The following is a 21,310-nucleotide window of genomic DNA, read 5'->3' as shown; positions in this document are numbered from 1 at the left end:
CTCAATCGACAATAATGGCAACAAAATCAGGGGGCACTCTGTCAGTGGATTGCACTCCACCACATTCAAAAGACATTGCACAAAGGGACCTCTGTTGAGTCCACTTTAAATGCCACGGTGTTGTTCCCAGAAGCACATTATAATCTGTGGAGATGCATCTTTGTACTAACATGATGCTTGCATGCCCATCAGAGGCTTATCAGTGTAATTTCCTTCCGCACTCGGCTCCACAATTTTAATTAGGCGTGCTGGAGATGCAGAAATACCAAAGCAAATGTAGAGTAGAGGGGAAATTGTAAAAAGAGTGAGGTTGTAACTCGTTACTTTTACCCAAGAGAAAAACAATGTCTGCTTAGTGGTCTGATTATCCAGCTCTGACATCTTGCTGTATGAAAACCCGATGGACCAAAACTCTGTTTGTCACACTGGAAAACTGAACATTTACAGGTATTATTTTCTTCTCAAGTGGAAACTCTCAAATGTCTTTGTTCTACAACCACTTGCAAGTGGTCTTTGCAGATATTATTTTTAGGCTCAAATGTTATCCTACTGCCACGTCTTTCTAATCTGTTTATCTGCATCTGTACAGTTTACCTTGAAGGACTGTCGGTGACTCTTCTTACGCTGCCAGTATGCTGATGATGCATGAATATACCACTACAACACAGACATGTTCTCCAGTGGAAAAAGGAAAACCAATCAGAAATCTCTCACTCAATCAAACATTTGATTGAGTGATCGTTTGATTGAGTGCAGGATTAACTTTTTCACCATGTAAAGTGAAATTTGATATTTACTGATTAAATCGGATCCAGCAACTGATTTTACTATGAGTAATTTAAGAGTACTGAAAGAGTCTGTGCGATCCCGAGGCCATAAGTTATCAGATATTTGGTCTGATTAGTCACAGGGCGATAGATGGAGGACAGAGAGAAACAGGACCAGTTTCAACTGTCTAACAACAATATGAGCGGTGTTAGTAACCGTGACCTGCCTGACTCTTCCTTTCATTCACTGCCCAGATAAAAGTATGGAAAGTACCACTGTGAGAAATAAATACATGCGATGATAACCGTGTAAGTTTTTGGCAAAAAAAGCGAGGGGTGAGGGAGGTGTCAATCAAGCAGTTGCGTCGTGAGTGGAGGCGTATGTACGTGTACAGCTGTTTCAGAAGTTGCTGGAGCTAAAAAGGAGAGTGAATATTGTTGCCATTATTTGACCGAAGAAATTGCAGCGATTGGAGTGTGACGTGCAACAAAGTTCCCACCGAATCATTTGGGTGGAAGATGCTTCATGTATGTTTTGCTAAGTTGTAACACAGTTTTTCTTGCCTAAATAGTAAAAACAGGAAACACTAGTTGAGTGATAGGAATCCAACCTTTATTTAAAAAATAAACATAAATATACCTACAGGAGTAAGAGTTGACAGAAATAAGACCCTTCACACAAAATTGGATAATTGGATCTGGTTAAACTCAAAAATAAGGGTCAGAATTGTTCTGAATGAGCATTGCTAGACTGAGAACACACAGACTTGTGCGTTGTGCAGTAGTGAATGTTTGTCCCGGCTTTGTTCAAAAGCAAAAAAACGTTTTCCAGCTACCAGAAGGTTTCTATCACAACTTAACTATGTAAATAATACCTAAATCTTTTGAACATGTCCAGATTTAAGTTAACATTCGTACGACATTCAGCCGAAAATAAAGAGTTAGTGCTCAAATTAAAGAGGATTTACACAAGGTTTTAACTCAAAAAGGCTAAAAGGTCACCGTTACAGATGCTGTTAGGAAAAAAAGAACACAACATTTCGCTTGAAGCTTAAGTCTTCTGAAATAATTACTGGAGAGGAATCATGAATCAAGGGAGCAGAAGCTACTTAAAACATCAGTGGCTGACATGTTGGATGAACATCTGGAATAAAAAATACTCCATTCAATCCAAAAGTTGACGCATCGACTAACAGTCCAGTCAATACTGCACAACAGGAACCAGCACGGTGCGGGCACTTCAATAATCAAACACACACACATCAACAAACACCACCACATCAGTGCGTCCGTCTCAGTTTCCCACGTTCCGTTCACAGGGGGACAAGACGAGGACCGTCCTTGTTGGTGCGCGTGTGTGTGCGTGCGCGTTAAAGAATGAGCTTGTGTTCACGCGCGCACAGATGCACGGTGTATGTCCATCTGAAGGGAGCAGGAGGAGGGTGGACGAGTGCGTGTGTGTCTGTTTGCGTCTCAGGAGATGGTGGAGAACTCTTTGAGCAGGACGCCCTGACTCAGTGTGTTCAGGGAGACGTTCTTCCTCACATTCAGACTGATGGAGCGCACCTGGAGACAGACACAGGCGGACGTTCATCACCACGTCAGAGACATACCAAAGGGTGCAACTTGTACAAGGCTCTGGCATTCACCAGACAGGCACGATGCGCACACTCTATTGAGTTGCATTTGGGGAAATGTAGGATTTTAGAGTTCTTAGCCTGTGCGGCTTCCATGTGGACGATGTTTGTCTCATGAGTCTCAGGTGCCGTGTATTTATTACGACAGCGGCGTTGTTTGCTGCGGCTGCTGGGTTTCACATTTCACCTGCTGATTAGTCCCTCGCTCTGATTGGTTTAGGTTTTGTCAAACACATCATGTGATGTTTTAGGGCTGTATTATCTAAAAGAAAAGATGGTAATCTTATGCATCAATGACAATATTACAAGAGTGCATGTGAAAATGTAACTTTAAAAATACCAGTTGCAGTGCAGGCACTTTGGTTTTGTTTTTTTACTTTTAACTCAGATGGTGGTCATTTCTGTTCACAGGAAGCATTTTCTCAGCTGTCCCCTTTGTGAAGACATTTCCTGGTGTAAACAGCTGGGATACATTTATAATCTGGGTTAAAAAATCAGATCGGCCTTGCAGTTGTTGTGCCTCTGCTCAAAATACTGTCGCTTCATAACTTTATCCTATTAGACAGCTGTGTTGAATTGCTATATTTTTTGACCACCAAATTCAAATTATTTCAGTCTGTTATTCACAACAATGTATGTGTGTGTGTGTGTGTGTGTGTGTGTGTCAAGGGCGCGGCTCCCATCACCCGACACCAGGGCTCATCTACAAGCTGCCGTAGCAGCATCTCTTACCAGCTCCTTGAAGAAAGCAGCCTCTTTGGGCTGCTCCGAGTATCTCTCAAACTGGTCCAAACCATCCTGCAGTTTGAGCGTCAGTGTGTCGTAGTTGGACCGAACCACCTCCAACACCTGACAGAGTGGCAGACCGGGGAAACCGTAAATGAACATGTTGCATAAGTCTGAGGTTGAATAGTCACTGAACATTCAAATATGAATTAGTCGGTTTAATAGTTAGTTAGGAAAAGGAAAGCATGACCTGCAACTTTGATTTATTAAAGTTGCTTACTTGTTGGTACAATTCCATTTCTACACAGTAGTGTGCTTCAGCAACCAGAAATATGTTGTTTCTTTAACTGTGTCTACTACAGTTTAACTTTGAATGAACACTGAAGGCACTTTTGCTTCAGGAAGGATTCACTTTGTAAATCAAGTAAAGACAGTCGAGCAAAAGCAGTCCTGCGAGTGCGTACCACGCTTATTAAGTGCACAGGACACACACATGCCTAAAGTAAAGTCCAGCTGAGATGAGGTGTAATTATGCAGAGACTCCCACCCATGTCATTCAGCCGTGAAATAGGCCCCAAGCACCTTTTTTATTATTTTATTAATGAACCGGCAACACTGCACACAGCATGAAACATTCACAATGAGAAGCTCCCAAAACACGCACTGCTTTTATCCAGATAAACATACAGGTGTTCGCCTTTACGTTTCCTCTCTCTCTCTCTCAGCCAATGATGGTTCTAGGTTTTGTTCTCCTCTACCGTTGTCGGATGGAGAGCATAGAAAAGACGAACGAGGGGCTGTGAGCTGTGATAGACCGGTCCGAAGGTAAATGGAGAATTAGAGGAGTGGTCAAGGGAGGACGTCTGCTTTTGCCACGTGCTGTTCTAGCGAAGGTGGGGCTGATAAGTGTTTCGCTGCTCGCGCTCGACTGCGCTCCTCTTGCATCGATAAGCAGATATGTTTGTGGATATTTATCGTGAAGCGCCGGCAAAGAAGAAGCCTCGTGTGTGCTGAAGTGTGTGAGAGACAGACAGCAGAGCACAGCAGCAATCCATCTTCCGGTGTCACTGAGGAGAACGAAGACGCTGCAGGCGGATAAAGTGCAGGTGGTTCCTGCGTGTGTGCGTCAAACCATATTCTCTTAAAAAATATATACTTTGTTCAGCCCGAGGGAACATGTAACTTTTGTTCAATTGAAAGCGCTCAAAGTTGTTCACTCAATTCACTCCGGCCTTCTTCTTTTTTTTTTTTTTTTTTTAATCCGACCTACATTCTACGATTAGTGAGACTATCAAAGTACAGTGCAGCCAAAAGGATTATTATTATTTCCTTGAAAAAGGGCTTTTTGGGTCTACATTGATGAGACAGACGGCAGAGGGGGGATGACTGAAAACGAGGCGAGTGAGCGGTTATACGCGGAGCCAAAAGGACAGTATCTATTATTTATAAAAATCACACAAAAAAAACATTGCTGGCGTGACAGCAAAACGGACTTTACCAAACCAGCATACAAGTATTAAAACCCTTGAGTCCTTCAAATAACAGAAATCCTGATTAAGCTTCGCCCTATTCAACCACAGTCATAGTGAACATATGTCAAATAGGGTGTATGACAGGTAAGTAGCTCAGTATTAAAAATATGTAAATACGTCCATTACAGCTGTTCGTGGAGGCTCATCGGGGATTTGTATAATCTTTGTGGAGAGGAGCGCCGTGGAAAGGTCGTGTCAGATGGTTTCTCCCACTGAAGAACTCCGTCGTCATTTCTTCCCTCAAAGTCCTGTTCATTTGCTTGTGCTGCTCCGTGGTTTACTCACTCACAACCCACAGCTAAAAGGAGACTCTGCACCATTCAGCCAGCTACCACAGATGGGATGTGCTGTCATAAGGGCTGGGCAGTATGGCTCTTCAACGCAATACCAACTCGTTAATAAGAGAACCTTTCTGGTATCAAACGGGTCCGATCACATTCATTTTTTTGTCCATCCATTCATTCATCATCAACCGCTTATCCGGGGTCGGGTCGCGGGGGAAACAGCTCCAGCGGGGGAACCTAAACTTCCCTTTCCTGGGCCACATCTACCAGCTCTGACTGGGGGATCCCAAGGCGTTCCCAGGCCAGTGCAGAGATTTAATCTCTCCACCTAGTCCTGGGTCTCCCCCGGGGCCTCTTCCCAGCTGGCCGTGCCTGGAACACCTCCCTAGGGAGGCGCCCAGGGGGCATCCTCACCAGATGCCCAAACCACCTCAACTGGCTCCTTTCGACGCAAAGGAGCAGCGGCTCTACTCCGAGCTCCTCGCGAAGGGCTGACCTTCTCACCCTATCCCTAAGGGAGACGCCAGCCACTCTCCTGAGGAAACCCATTTCGGCCACTTATACCTGAGACCTAGTTCTTTCGGTCATGACCCATCCTTCATGACCATAGGTGAGGGTAGGAACGAAGATTGACCGGTAGATCGAGAGCTTTGCCTTCCGGCTCAGCTCTCTTTTCGTCACACGACCAGGACGAAAACCGCGTTGTTCCTCTTCGATCCTCGACTTCGACTATCGGCCGAACCCTCCTTTCCAGCACCTTGGAGTAGACTTTACCCGGGAGGCTGAGTAGTGTGATACCCCTGTAATTGGCACACACTCTCTGGTCCCCTTTTTGAAGAGGGACACCACCACCCCGGCCTGCCACGCTTCAGGCACTGTCCCAGACTTCCACGCAATGTTGAAGAGGCGTGTCATCCAAAACAGCCCCGCAACACCCATTGCTTTCAGCATCTCCGGACGGCTCGCATTAATCCCGAAGCTTTGACTACCTCAGTGACCTCCACCAGGCAAATTGATGATGATGATCCCTCCTCTGCCTCCAGCTCCGCCTCTACCAAAGGGCGTAGTGTTCCTTCCACCGCCCGATAACCTCCTCAGTTGCAGTCAACGGGGTCCCGTCCTTACTGTACAGCTTGGGTAGTTCCCCCCAGATGGTCTTCCCGAAGCACTTTACGGCTTCTGCTTCATTTTTTTGTAAGCTACATTTATTATTATTTCATTAGAATGAAATGTAGCCTAAAAAAACACTACTAATGCCAAAAGGAGACTGTTGTAAACTACCAAATGAGGAGAAATATGGTCCCTTTATGTAATGTGTGTGTTAATGTATATATAATAACAACTGGCCGCTCATACACAGCAAAGCAAACTCCTGCCTTCCCTCTTTGTTGTGAATTAATCTGGCAGATAAAAGCAGAGAGGTTATTGTGGACTATAATGACCAGATATATCACTCTGTTATCAGCTTGTAAAGAAATAAATAAAAAGGTTCTCCTCCAGCTGTTTTCGCTGAATTGACAGACGATAAAGTCTTAAGTGGAAGGCATAACGTTCGTATCAGTGAAGTTCAACCTCCTCACCGACTCCAGTCTTCACTCTGATGAGGGAATAACTCAGCGTTCACTTTCTTAATGACTCAATTCTTAATGTGTGTTTGCCAAACACCTGGCGTACATCTACAATGAGAAGAATTATCACTTGACGTGAAGGTAAAGTTTCCTTTAAATCTCCAGTAGATGCTGAATAATGGATGTGTTTCAGAGAATGCTGTAATATTTCCAGAAGAACTGACGGCAGCTCATGTGTGTGTGCGTGTCTCCATCCATCCTGTGCAGTGTGAAACACGTCCTATTTGTTCTGAACAGTCCCCTCACCTGCGTGAAATGTATGCAATGAATCAGCCACAACGGGGTTTTTAGCTCAGTGGTTTGAATGGTTCTAACAGCGGCTCCTCGTGGCTTCTGATCACAATGAGCCACGACTCAGTCATCCATCTCTGCCACATGGCTCAAACTACCGCCCCTCAATAGACATTCTTTCAAAATAAAACCCCATCTCAGACGAAGGGTTTTCAATTGTGTACTAAAAATATGTCATTTTGAGGTGACAAGAGTGGCGTTTCAGGGGAAGATGTTGGTGTTTGTTCAGTCACATAGAACCTTTAGTCAGAGTGGAACAGGAAGAAGGAGTTTTGGTCACCTGTTCTTCAGACAGCTGAGAGATGTGGTTCACAGCAGCGTACGACTCAATCTTGGGATCAAAATGGTTGACGATGGCCCTTAAAGACAAAAACACAAACGGTTCTGAGAACAACAGTGACATAAGAATCTGTGAGTAAGAAATAGAAGTAGAGTCTAAAATATTCTGCTGTGCCACATTAAGACCAAAGTGAACAAAAGCATGTGCTAAAAACAAACAATTGTGTAGTTACTTCTTGTGTAAGTGAGAAAAAAAACACATAATAATATTCAATAAGCGATGGTTTGCAGCTGGCAATTTGGACAAGATATCTGACCAGTGACGTTCTGAGTTAAAGACGCTGTTTAATATGAAAAAGGCTGTTTGATATTTAAGAAAAACTAACTTCATTCATAGCTATTCAACTCCATCTCGATGCCTCGTTCATATTGTCTGTGCACACTAAGGATTTTAGATGTAAATTCAGAGGCAATCTCTTCCAGCATTAGCATTATTTTCCATGAAATAACTTGCATTGTGAAACAAGTTTAAGTTGATGCAATAAGCACAGCTGTGAGATGAAGTGGCTTCTTTTGTACCGGCGTAGGAGGACGTCATTTATCAGATAAATGATGTGACAAAAACACACAGAATTCTCCGTCGTGGCAATCAGTTGTCCTTTCCTTGTGAGAAGCCAGCGTATGGAGGACTGAAGTGATGGGAGTAAAATCAAATCGGTCCCATAATTCGAGTTAATCTCAACACCGTCTCAGCGGGTTCTTTATTCCACTCCGATTCATTCATCTGTTCTTTCAAATATTACGCTTTCAATCTTCGTTCTCCCTGCGTTCCCTCCAAACCCTTGTGATCCTCCGGGAGTAACCCACTCATATTCCCCCTCAGGGGCCTCAAAGCCAGGGTGACCTCAGCAAATCAGCTCCTCAGAGAAGACGGAGAGATTGCGGGCTAAAAGGGTGGAGGAGAGAACAAGGAGAGCTTGTGTGGGGACTGGGATGGAGGAGATTAAGGCTTGAGAAGTATTGAATAGACGGCCCTCAGAGAGGAAGTGTATGCAGGTCTTTCCTTCGAAAGACCTGCATTACATATCCAAAGACACTACTTCATTCCCTTTAATTTGACCTGTATTCATTATATTTCTGTGAAATCCAATGACTTTTTTTAAACAAGGTCCACCTACCGGCTCGTCTATTGGCTTTCTGCTCTCAATCGGCTTAAAGCCAAAATGTTCGCACACCAGAGCTGAAGAATGCGGCTTTGAAACCAGGTCCATTTGGACTTGTTTATCTTAAACACGGTGGGTTTCACGACTTCTCTTCACCGGTCGGTGTCTGCTCTGTTTGTGTGTGAATGTGTGTGAAGACGCTGCATGAGCCCCGCAGACAAGACGACAGAGGCAGCGCGATCCACTAAAACGTTGGTGACAATTCATTTTGAAGTAACGGTACGTGCGATGTACCGTGTCAATATATTGACAGGTCTAGTTGCAAGTGTGTGTGTGTGTGTGTGTGTGTGTGAGAGCTCTTTTACCGAACATTGACAAGGGCATGCGTGACTTTGCTGGCTGCCTCCTTCCACTGGCCCGTGTTGGTCGACACTCTCAGAACTGTAAGGCAGAGAATGACCGAGTGAGACGCACACATACAGCCACACTATAAAACATCCATCTCCACGGGACAAGAGACGAACGGCTGGAACATTTAAACATGTAACAATTTAAGCACCGATTTTATTTTTACCTGCAGACTTATCAAAACACAGCAATTCATTGGTGAATAAAAACGAGTAACTAGTTGTTTCTGAGTTCTAGTATTACTTAAGACGCTCTAAACAACAGCCTTTACATTAGAACGACCTGGAAGTCAGGTCCAACAGTAAGGTTTACACTAGCGTACCCATGCAGTAGAGGTTGTCAAAGACCTGGTGCATTCGTACGATCTCGTAGTACAGCTCGTCGTAGCTGTTGGAGGTGGGCAGGAACGTGTCCCCGTATGTTATAAACATGTTGAACAGGTTCACTACCTGGATCGGGACACAAACACAAACCATTGATGCATTCACTCTCTGCGAAAGAAGAAAAACAAGTATACTTTGGGAAATCCAATCGATGCTGCGACCGTTTGGGCCCCACACAGCCGGTCTTTACTTACTACGCCTCTTCAAACAAACTATTAAAAAGAGTTTAAGTGATCTCACTCATGCTGCATGCACAGCTGGGCCACAAGCAGCGCCACGCGTACAACATCTGGCTCTCATAATACAAGATGACACACACATCCTCCTGCTGAACAAGGTCCTCTGAACCTCAACATGTGTGAGTGTGAGTGTCTCACCAGTAAAGCCAGGTGGAAGATGTTGTGCTTGGCCAGCAGTGTCGTCTCATTCGACAGCAGGAACTTCAGCAGGTTGATGAGAGCTGTGCAGAGGCAGATGTGCATGCATAAATTAAACAGTGTGGCGCGTGGACGGCGGTCTGGCACATGGTGGCTTTCCTCAGTGAGGCTCTTTAGTGAGGTTCATAATGGAAACTCAGGAGGGGGGAACCTTTTAACACTAAAATCATCTCTCTTCACAAACTTAGAGAGAGAAAAAAAAACACTTAAGAAGAACCAAAATGTGAACTTTTAACAAGTTCCTAAATAAAACTGGAATTCAGATAATTCTTTCACTTAGTTGTTGTGCTATTATCACCGGCAGGAGAAAAAGGTCATTGTTACTCAGGGAATTAAGATGATTACGGGTCCGATTAGAGCAATCCGTATTTTAATGAGACACAGTACGATGGGCCCATTACAAGCTGAAATGTCCTATTGTGCGTTGACCGGGATGAAAACGAGGCCAACACGATGGATTGTGCTTTCTTTAGAGACTCATTATCCAATCTCAATGATGCAAAACATTTACAAAACAACAGGCCCGAGGACTTCAGAGGGGAATTGGCTTTGTTTTGCAAAAGCACTTAACTTTCCAACCAACTCTTCAGGTGATGCCCAGAAGATCCCAACGGTTTCAGATTTAAATTATACATATTGGGGCTTCTAAAATGTTCCAAACCTTCAATCGTAAACATGTTCTGTCTCCGAACCTCCAAAAAACTATTTATGTAACACACAAATCATCAGCAGAAGACTTCCTCTGAGAGGTACGGCTACAATTACCATATAAAGTATATGTAGATGTGCGCAGTACATGTGTGAGAATCAACATCAATCATAAAGCCAATGACACCGTAGAGTCGCCTAACAAAGTTGTAATAGATAAATCAAATGCTGTTATGACACCAGCTTGAAAAATATCCAGCCCAACGTTGGGTCTGAGAGTCTAAAGCCTTGCGAGCAACTCGGTAAGATTAACAGAATTGAAAAGAACTAGTGCAGAGTTCCGATTAACGATGTGAGATAATTCACAGTTGAAAGCACTTCTAAAGCTTAAATCACCACAAAACTCTCATCAGCTCTCCTGCTTTAGACAATCATTGGGGAGGTACGAGGTGAAGTTCCCATGGTGCAAGAAACCATTATTAAAACATTATTTCACCCAAACAACGTTGAAATTACAAAAACTACCCGTCATGACAAACACCCGTATGAGCATGTCGCCATCGAGGCGATTATTAAAATGAATAGAGGTCACCCTGGAGGTGAATGTCCACACCAAATGTGGCGTGCTGGAGCTGCTGGTGGTGCCATAGAAAAAGTCAGGGTGTCCCCAAAGATGAGTTTCATTTAATGAATGAATGAATGAATGAAAGAAAGAGATAGATGTGGCGGAGGAGAGAAGAAAACAGCGTGTATCCAAAGGAGACGACCTGTTGGATGGTTTCTGTTTTCACAGAGAAGCTATGAGCAATTAGGCTTTATTTATCTCCCTCACCTCATCGCTCCCTCTTCTATGATTCATGTTCAACCACGTTCAGGAATTACGGTTTACTAATTGTCGATATAATGACAGTCCAACAGTCCACTTCCCGTCCTAATAAGAAAAAACGCTGTTTCTTTACCTGACCAGAGCTCTCTCCAGGTGTAGTGTAACCGGATTCTGCACTTCTTCTGGTAGCACAAGAGCTTGTGGATGATCTGAACGCAGCGCCTGCACAGGAAGACACACAGGACTTTGGTGACGCAGCAGGTGGGTGGACGAGACCAGAGACATGTTTGTGTGATGTTTGAGCGTCCTCACATATATAAATCCATGGGGAAATCCTTCATCATGTGAGTGACTATGAACTCCACCATCAGATCTAAACGGAAGGGTACAGACAAGAGTTTGGGTGGAGTAGAGAGATGTGTGAACAAGGAAAACAAGATCCACCTACTGAAATCAAATAGCAGTTAACGCTATGTTTAGAATAGTTTCGCCACCAGACGGCCTTTCTGACGGCAAACTGATGCCAATGTCCCAGGCTACCCTACCTCAAATATCACTAATAAGGCACAAACAACGAATAGCCTCATTTTAAGTAGTTCTTATCATTTAAATTGTGTCATTATTGCTTCTCTATTAAATAGCTAATCAGCATCTGGTTGGTAGCAGTTAACACATGAAAACAGAGGTTCAGAAGTGACAGCTGACGAACGAGCCTTCAGGATTTCAGTGCCTTTGAGTTACTTCCTCATACCTAAAACAGCACACACCAGCGGACGTGAAGGGATGTTCTTGTCCACTGCTTTTTTCCTGTGCCTCATGGGCTGAAAAAAGACATATGAATGCCAACATGTTTTAAAAAAGTGCATTTAAGGAACCAGATTACAACAGTCAGACGATTACTCAACACCGTGGAGGCGAGAAACCTGGTTTCACTATTCAGGGAAGAGGATAAGAGATTCTTGTAGCGACATATACGGATATAAGCAGGTTTATAATATGATTGTAAGACCGGGAAAGTCACAGCTGAGACGGTGGGGGGGGGGGGGGGGGGGGTGACGAGAGAGATCATTACAGCTGCGTTCTGTTATTTTTAGTTTCCACCGCTGATTCACACCTACCGTCTGCTACAATTTAACAGAACAGAGGGAAACAGAAACTCACCATTCTGTGGAGATTGACTCTGAAGTTCATATTGTCGTCATGAAGAAAGGCGTCAGCGTACTGGTCCTATCACACACACACACAAAGTCAGAACTAAGACGATCCGCGGAGCGAGCGAATGTTGCAGCGGTGTGGCGGCTCTACCTCAGCGATGCAGGTAAGGATGATGAGGCACAGTCGGGCACTGTTGAGTCGATGCTCATCTGCAAACACACAAACACACACGAGATGCAGGTAAAAAGAAAACAGAGGGGGCAACTCAGAACAGAGAGGTAGATGAACAAGTAAAAGAGTTGATGAAGAAGAGGACACGAAGGGGTCGGTTTACCTTTAGTATCCTGCATCACGATGGAGGCGTACTTGAGGAAGGTGATGAGAAGGTTGCTGGTCTGCAGGTTGGGATCTAGAGGCAGTTCTGGATTGTTCATCACTACACAGCAGATTAACAAATAAAAACATAAAATTACTGCAGATAAAAAGATTAAGCAATATTTTCTTATATGTAAGCATGAGTCTAACAGAAGGATTGAATCTTAAAGACAGGAGTTACAAAGAGCCGCCGTCCCCTTTTAGGCAGTCAGACCGGGTGCTCATCCAGGCAAATAACAACATCACAAAAAGTCTCATCATTGCAGCTCCTGTAGCTTTCCGTGACGTAGACAAACATCTTTATCCATTTAAAAATCCCTGCTCTCTGAAATAATAATACAGCCGTTCACATGAATAAATAATGAGGCGGTCATTTCCATCTCCCCTCAGCCACGCTAACCCGCATTTGTTTCTTCATATCACGGCAGCATTAAAGATTTCACGCTGTCAAACATATCCTCACGGTGCACTGCTGACATGCGATGCAGACACGTGTTTAGACTGGCCAGAGGAGAAGGACTCGAAGTGCTGAAGCTCCCATGACATGGCTTAACGCACACAAAACCGTCATCTGAACTTGAAGCTGCAGGTTAATATTTCATACAGAAAATGGCTCTTAGCTTCGGAGGGAGAGCTAGAGATGGAAACATGTACCTTTTAGCGGTTACGGTGTGCGTGCCTAATTACCTGCCTTCGAATGTGCTACCAATAAGGTTCCCTGAGGTGACAGCCAGGCACTCGAGTCTAAAGAGATCATGCTCAGTGTGCAGGGTGGTGTAATAATCAGATTGTAGAGATCTAACAAACACACATTAGAAGTGCAATTTACTGTGTATAGGAACCTTAAAAATGTAGTGAATATTTGAACGGCTGCCGGAGATGTGGCAGCGAGTGTGCCTGTGTGCGTGTGTGTGTGTGTTGGGCCAAGACAGAAGCAGGGGAGAGTTGCCATGTTTGGAGAGTGTTTTAAAAATGTATGTAGAAATACTGCCGAGAAAAAATCACAGACATTCTTTTTTCTGCCCTTACTTGGTTTTTGACAGGATTCCTATTTTAGTCTAGTCCAAATCTGTTTCAAGGTGAGGATTTGGTATAAAACACAGAGCCAACCACACACAGGTGAAGGCTCACTCCACTTCACTGCAAGTGCTGCCGTCCTTTCAGGTGGAAAACACTATAGAAGAATATCGAAGCCAATATTTGAGGCCTTTCTGTGCTTCGTAATACATTTAAAAAATTGTTTTTCACAAACAAACTACTTCTGAGACCCTGAGATTCAGAAAATGTAATGAGTCTTTTTGAATGAATCAATAAACATGTGTAGGTAACACAAGTCTGATTGAGATCATAATTAATCACAACCAAACACGGTACGATAAAGACTCGGGACCCAAACATCGTCGAAACCCATCGTTCTACTTTGGCAGGTGAAACAGGGCTCTGCAAACTGATATGAGGGAAGAAAAAGAGAAATACAACCGAAAAGACCCGACGGGCATCGCGAACACATCATCTGTGCTTCGATGTGTAACAGACTTACTGTCTAAGGAGGGCGGCGTTGTGCCAAGTGGTGTTGTAGGTGTGGTTGGAGTCGGGGTGGTGGGTGTGGTGGGGATGTCCATCTCAGGGTGGCTCTGTTGAGGGACCAAAAACACATTTGTGAAATATCACTGATAGTGAAAAGCTTCCGTCTGCCTTCTGTCCCATCACGTAGAGGAAAATGCAACAAATAAGCTGGAGAGAACGGTGGCGACGGGAAGAGACAAACAACAAGTGATTACATCTGATAGTAAAAAAACATCTCAGCCAATCACCGCTGCTAAATATGTACATGATTAAAAGTACTGTGAAAAGCAGGACAGTGGCTTAATGTACTCAAAGACACATTTTTCCAAAGCAACACCAAAAGAAAATAAATATTGAGAGTTATCGGAACACAACATATATTTTTTAAAGGGTTGTTATTGTATTCTCACCTGCGCTAATACAGTGATGAAGTTGCGGTTTAGGTGCACGGCCTCATAAAGCGCCAGCAGAATCGCCTCATTGGTCCTTAAGGAGCAAACAGAAAGTGGGAGGTCAGCTCATTCATTCATGAAGTGAAATCTACAAATTTTTACATAACGCTTTGGGATTTAATCCAGCGCAGGTCATGAAAACAAGTTGCGGGGCAGTCTGCTGTTTAAAGATTATTCACTATTACTTATTGCACGAACAGGTCCCCTTTTTCATTTTCTGTATCATTAAGTACTGCACAACCAGTAATGAATCATTTTCTAAATTTACATATGTAAAATGTTTATTTTGATAAATGAGTTGACATTAAAAACATGTCAAAGGTAATTAGCAGCATTCTTTAAAATTGTCACTCTCAATTTTAGGACCGAGACATGAATCAAACAGCAACTTTTGAGTGACAATGTTATAAACACAAAACAAACTATGAAGTCGAGCTTTCAGCCAATTAAATGTTGCTGTGCTGCAGCAGTTACAGCATTTTTAAGTGTTCTTTAAGAAAAGATTCACATTGAAATTTAAGAAGTTCAAAGGTCGAACGCGGCTCTCTGTAGTATATTTAAATGCTGAAACGCAAAAAAAGTGCCCAGATGTATACAACATTACCTGAAAAGTGAAAGGTTTTACCGATCAATCAAGATTTTTGTCAGATGCCCACAGAGATGCTTAATAGTGAAGATAACGCACTGCACACATGTCAGCTCAACGATCTCACACTACACCGATACAGCAAGTATCCTCATTGAACCTGTGATTTCAAACTGGGGACTTTTACAATGACAAAACAGAGGACCCAAAGACACTGCGGCAGTAATGTGTGACCGACGGGTCAGAATTTAACTACTTACTGTACAGAGAGTTTCTCATCAGCGTCGGCTATGAACATGCTCCCCACCTGTAGACAGAGGACCAACATCAAATCAATCAGCCAACACTGTTAAAGAAAACACAGTGCGCACTCTGAGCTGCTGATGAGAAATACCAGATCGAGTTCAGCTACACCTACTGTTACAATATGAAGTAGGAATTAGATCCTACCATGCTAGTGAAGGTGGAGAAGAAGCCTCCCTGGTTCTCCTCCTCTTTGTCTTTATACTGCCTTGATGGAGAACAGAAAGACAAAGATAGAAAGAAAGAAGTAAAGTAGAGACGCGTAGGGCTAAACAAGATACTTGTGCACAGCCCTTGAAACCGAGCACACATTCACCCAACATCGCCTCCTGCTCCCCCCAACGTGTTCTTTAAGGGACATCGGCTTCATACACACAAACAACGAACTGTATGGAGCCGTCATCCATCACTTTGATGCGTCCGTCTACGCACGCAGGCAGGACAGAACCTCCTTCACAAACAGCATTTTAATTTCCAAACCTTGCCTTATCCGAAAAACAGCAGCGACTGCCGAAGAAAACTGTCAGATATAAATAACAAAGTATAAAAGGAGTCTGTTTTTCTTCAGAATAGAAATAGAACATTGGTGGGAGACATCAAAGCAAACTGATGACACCAGCGGCCTCGGCACATCGAGGACTGCGTCATTAAAAACGTTTTTAGATCTCACCTGTTATACTCTGTCAGAGCTTGGTGGACGACCATCCCCATTCCCTGGGAGAGAAAAACACCCAGCGCATCAGTCACGCCTCTGATAAACTGCTTCACGTGGAGCGCCTCCACCGCTCCGGCTGTTTATTTAAACTAACACACCGAGTGACAGCGTACTTACATCTAAAGTTGGCTCGTCGTCCACAATGGAGAGCTTCACAATGTACGGATTCACTGACTGACAAACAAAAACAAATCGGTTTAATTAGACGCCGTTAAATATTTGACCCGAATATTGACGTTAAAGCCTTATTGACCATTGAGGTCAATTCTCTTTTCATTTTGTCCCCTGATTCGAGGAGCTCATGTGCGGACTCCAGGCGAGGTTCAGCGACACAACGTTTTATTCTGGATTAAAGAAGAAACTCTAATCCAGCAGTAATTCTTCTCATCATTTAGCCGTTACTTAAAATTAGCAATAGCCGGATAGGCAAATGGTGACTACGGGATAACGTACTCAATTCAAATGAATGTTTATGTCTGATCACATACGAAGAAGCCAGAAACAGTTGTCAGCTGTTTAAAGGCACTTAACGCTTCCACGAGTTTGTGACTTGATCAAGATTCAGTGTTTTGTTTGCATTGGACAATATTTTTGGGGATTGTTTGATATTCAAATTACTGTCAGTTTTGATCAATTTGTTGCTGCATTTAAAAACGCTTGAATTGAAATTCTTAATTATCACCAGATTTGTTTTTTTTAACCAAGCTAAAGTGGGTTTTTTTACTTTAATAATAAATAACAATTTAGAAAACGTATAGCTGTGTATCCATTTGTTAATTTTCTTTTTACAAAGTTAGGAATAAGTCCAGCATGTTGAAGGATCACTTCCTCGCAGTGAGGCATCGAGTTCATTAATTAAACAGTGATCAATGTATCTGATCGGTACCTTACATGAAACCATCAGATCTTAAAATTCAGTTGCAGCACATTTTAGCCCCGTCATACAGATTAAACTTGTGAGGAGTTACTACTTGAGCAGCTGCTCACTTTGCTTACACATGAGGCTGCAACCAAAACGTCACTCCTCATCCTTTCATTCCCTCCCCTGCTGCTACTCTTATCCTGCCAGGAAATAACTGAAGAGGGAAGTTAATTGAAAACCAAAGTCAGAGAGTACGATGGCTTTACCGTCATAAAAGTGTAGTAAAAGTGTCCCTTAGCTTAAGGTTTTTATGTTCAGCTGGTGCCAAATATCCTTGTTTGTGTTGTTCATTATCATCTTCTATGTTACGCTATATACTACTATGCTGGTGCTTTATTTCCTTTTAACATCAACGGAGTGCTGATGATGACTCCAGTACCATAGGCACAACCGAGAGAACTACGAAAATGAGTGAATCGCCAGGTGAAATGTCAGCGCCTATTAATATTTGAAAAATAAGGTTCCATATGAGTATTTCTACACACCTCATATTTCCTGTAGTTGACCAGCAGAGCCAGGAGCACCACAGCATCATACCCATGCTGCCCTCTGCTGGACACATCTGACAGGATCTAACGAAAGGCCAAGACGGAGAACAGAGTTGACCAAATCAGAAGAAAAACATTTCTAAAACAATAGAAATTCCCAAATTAGAGTATAGTCTCACCTGTAGAATGGCTTCAAAGATGCTGTTGATCATCACATATTCTAGTATAGTGTTCTGACTAATGTTGTCGGTCACCTGTTGACACATTTTTTCCACATATTTGTTCACGTTTAGGATGTTTTTTCAAAACAGCACAAGAAGCATTCCCCAATGCTGATCACAATATAATGAATCCTTCCGTATGTTCTGTCTCACCGTCACCAGGCACAGCAGCAGTTTGAGACAAAGACTCTTCAGACTCTCTGAGCCGCCTCCACACAGGAGGCTGTCCAGTCTCTCCATTAAGTCCTGCCGGAGTTACAAGACATGTAATGAACACCGATTATTTCCTTCACTCCTTTATTTCCCCTCGGAGTGTTTTTTGCCCCACGCACCTTCATCCTTTGCTCAGCCTTGTCAAAGCCCATGAGCATGTTGATGATGTCAAAGCCAGAAGCAGACTTGTTCTTCTGGTGAACCCCCCGGAAAAGTGCACAGAGCGTCTGAAGAGAGCCGGCGACACAGGTGTTATGTGTCACCGAAACACAACTATGCATCTTTTTGGCGATACGGTGGAGACATAGAAGTAAATCCATAAATCTGACAATCTGAGATTTACTGATGTGATTGTAATATGTGCAATGTAGCTGAAGAGGTCAAAGCCGGGACCTTTCCTTACCTGCAGGGCATTGACCACTTTGATCTGGTGTTCCTCTCCCAGAGCCTGAATGCAGTGGTGGAACAGAGAGTTGATGTTGTCCTGGATCCGCTGAACTTCTTCCCCATCTACACTCTCCAACTTGGACTCTAGATACTCGAGGTTAACCTGAAATACGGTGGCAGGACAGATAGGAAGTTTTTGGAAGTTATAGAGTTACCCTCCTATTATTTAATAACAGGAAACTGCATAAATATAATGATATAATCATGTCAATTTTTTCTAACAATTCCCGTTCTTCCCGTGTATGACAAGTTGCATAGATAAGTTGGCAGACTTTATTTTGAGGCATTACTTATATCATCCATATGTGTCAGTTAATTAACGGATACGATTTCCAATAGTTTGCACGAAAGATTAACTTTGTATTTTTCCCTTTCACTTTACCTTCATAAGAAACAGCTCATCCCAAAAGCGAGGGTTGTTTTTAGCCGGGTCTTCTTTCTAAATTAAGGAAACAGACAGGACATTGTTAAGATTTAAGATTCATTTGGTTTCTTTCATTTCTATCACTGGCCTTTTGCTGTTGTAATACTCACTGCAAAAATCTCATCATACATCAGCACCACTTTTTCTTTCAAGGGTTTCTTAGAGGATGACGTCCTCCGGAGCAGCCCCGCCTTCTTCTCCACCTGAGACATGACTAGTCTGACCAAACAGACTCAGTGAGCTCGATGAGGAGGTGCATCAATTATGTCAAAAAGAATTGCTGTAAACCACCAAGATAGTATCTATTCTATGGATTGACCAGCATGTTATAGTAAATAAATCTAAAAGACAGAAACCAAATAGTGAAATCTCTCTCTCTCGCTCATATTTAACCATTACTAAGTAATTTCCTAAAACAGCTGGGTACTGCACTAGCAAATGCTACTCAAACAAGAGAAAAATACATAAACTAGCACAACAACGGGGCTCATGTGGTATAAACACATGATTAGGACAATGCTGGTTACTGGGATCAATTGATCGATGCTTACTTATGATCAGTCTATGGCCACAACCGCGGTCTGCTGCGTGCCGTGTGACGTCACAGACATACCAGCTATGGCTGCCTTTGAGTCTCTTTACTTCAAAGCGTTAACGCTGATGGGACAAGTCCCCAGAAGCCCAACGCTCCCGTTCATGACTGTCTTACTTTTATAGAGAGACGGAGAAGCACTGTACTTGGAAACTGTTACAGTGAGGTTAGCTACAAATATTTAAGTGTACTGGAAAATGCCAAAGATTTCAGTAGTAGGGACATGCCCGGTAACGTTACTTCGTTGTTAAGCAACGATGTAATATCGCTAACGTGAGCTAATGATTAGATTAATGTTAAGTAACGTCTAAACAATACGCGAGGATCAAGCATTTGAGTTTTAGATTACCGAAGACATGTCATCACACATTTGGTACAACTTAATTAAAGTCACACGCTAACTAAGTTTGTTAACCCGAGTGCAAGTTTGGGATGGTTTGCTAGCTCGTTAGCTGACATTAGCCGACCTAACTGACCCATCGTTTGCTAACTGGGTTCGACCAATCAATGACTAAAAGTGACGTAGTTTTGATAATAAGCAGGTTTTGATGTCCAGTCAACACTTCGTTGATTAGCCAGCAAGGTCATTTGTGTTAATACATTAACTTTATATGGTCATGCTTCACAGATAAAGCTAACGCTACCTCTAGCTAGCTAAATGTATACATGACAGACAAGGAGTGTTACAACGATTTAGCTTCAGCTATTCAATGACAGGGCACGATTATTGACAACAATACATTATTTCATTATTTAGATATGTACAGCTTAGTCAGTGGTGTGGTTCGTTCTTACCTCAATGAAGGTATTGAAATTAAAAAGCTAGCTCATGAATCCTTGTGACAACACTAGCATAGTGCTATGCTATCGTTAGCCTCTTCCTGCTGCTCTTCAGGGTCTTAGCGCCCCACAAGTAACGTCCTTCGAGGTTTAACAGCGGGTTTGACCCGCTATTTGATAAAGTAAAGAAACATATTTAAAGATTAATAAGTGAACATTTGTATTCTCTAATTCTGTAATGTCATCATTCACACCACACAGTCCTGGAGAAGTTAGTTGATTAATAAATAAAAATAAAAAACGTTATAATTGCTCAACCATTGACAAGAAACTAAAAATAACCTTACTTTTTAACAAATACTGCACATTATTTAATTCATCAAAATTATTGCTGTTTATTTTAAATCGGGCAGAAACAGTTACACACACATGCATGTTTGAATGCTGAAGAGCTGCGTAAATGACTAGAAAAAAAATATTCATATTTGAATATGAATTTCAGAGTTAGTATAAGGCTCTACATTTGAACATCTCTCATACTGTAAGTATTATGATTTCTACTCTGCAATCATTTTGAAGTCTGAATTGAGCAGATGACTTTGAGCTCAAAAATAAAATGTGAAATACGACATTTAGAAGTCAGGCGTGATGCTGGTAGAGATTAGTTACTCATGGACAGAATCAGCAGAGCAGAACTGTCGAGACGTAATTTACAGATGGATTGTTTCCATTGACGTTGACAAAGGACTGAGGGACCTTTGCCTCAGTGATCTACGGTCACTGGTTGCTAATTTGAAGCACATGGAGCCAGAAGACAGCCGAGATTTCAGTTTGAGCTGCTGCTCTCCTTACATATGCACCAACAATCACTGATAAATGGAAATGGCCGCTCAAACATATTTGAACTAACTATGGTATATTATTGGTTTTAATGATGTTGCTCGTTATCTCTTTTGCATGATTGCTTCCTGAACAACCATACGATAAAAATGAAACGTGAAAAATAACTGCTTTTGAACTACCACAGATTTTTGTGGAAAGAAAGAGTCAATCCCTCTCTGA

The 21,310-nt window shown here is 42.7% G+C and overlaps 1 protein-coding gene across 2 annotated transcripts; it reads right to left on the bottom strand.

Moving 5' to 3' along the window:
* Positions 1 to 1,358: 1,358 nt before the first annotated feature.
* armh3 (armadillo like helical domain containing 3) lies at positions 1,359 to 20,522 on the bottom strand. Of its 2 annotated transcripts, none has more exons than XM_040187109.2 (26): positions 20,264 to 20,522; positions 18,987 to 19,095; positions 18,835 to 18,891; positions 18,409 to 18,555; positions 18,125 to 18,232; positions 17,946 to 18,038; positions 17,751 to 17,825; positions 17,569 to 17,655; positions 16,279 to 16,335; positions 16,117 to 16,160; positions 15,594 to 15,654; positions 15,404 to 15,450; positions 14,516 to 14,591; positions 14,080 to 14,173; positions 12,499 to 12,600; positions 12,315 to 12,373; positions 12,171 to 12,236; positions 11,761 to 11,830; positions 11,322 to 11,382; positions 11,143 to 11,231; positions 9,476 to 9,558; positions 9,038 to 9,164; positions 8,673 to 8,748; positions 7,146 to 7,224; positions 3,137 to 3,253; positions 1,359 to 2,333 (listed from the first exon to the last, which is right to left on the bottom strand). In XM_040187109.2, exons 2-26 carry the CDS (start codon positions 19,086 to 19,088, stop codon positions 2,241 to 2,243), a joined length of 2,070 nt encoding a protein of 689 aa, XP_040043043.1. In that variant the 5' UTR covers positions 19,089 to 19,095; positions 20,264 to 20,522; the 3' UTR covers positions 1,359 to 2,240. The 2 variants fall into 2 exon arrangements, with proteins under 2 accessions (XP_040043043.1, XP_040043044.1); XM_040187110.2 differs by having other exon boundaries at positions 18,987 to 19,090; positions 20,264 to 20,412.
* Between the last annotated feature and the right edge of the window lie 788 nt (positions 20,523 to 21,310).

The sequence above is a fragment of the Gasterosteus aculeatus genome, chromosome 9, assembly GCF_964276395.1.
Source record: "Gasterosteus aculeatus chromosome 9, fGasAcu3.hap1.1, whole genome shotgun sequence".
Taxonomy (NCBI): domain Eukaryota; kingdom Metazoa; phylum Chordata; class Actinopteri; order Perciformes; family Gasterosteidae; genus Gasterosteus; species Gasterosteus aculeatus.
Note: the sequence above shows the minus strand (reverse complement) of the source record. Positions and strands in the feature narration are given on the sequence as shown.

What these genes read in the sequence shown, in the direction of transcription:
- armh3 (XM_040187109.2), bottom strand. Translation starts at nt 19,088, where the DNA reads ATGTCTCAGGTGGAGAAGAAGGCGGGGCTGCTCCGGAGGACGTCATCC. An exon ending in GCTCTGACAGAGTATAACAG is followed by an intron (nt 15,655 to 16,116) that starts GTGAGATCTAAA and finishes TTCTCCATCAAG; the next exon opens with GCAGTATAAAGACAAAGAGG. An exon ending in TTCCCCATGGATTTATATAT is followed by an intron (nt 11,232 to 11,321) that starts GTGAGGACGCTC and finishes CTTCCTGTGCAG; the next exon opens with GCGCTGCGTTCAGATCATCC.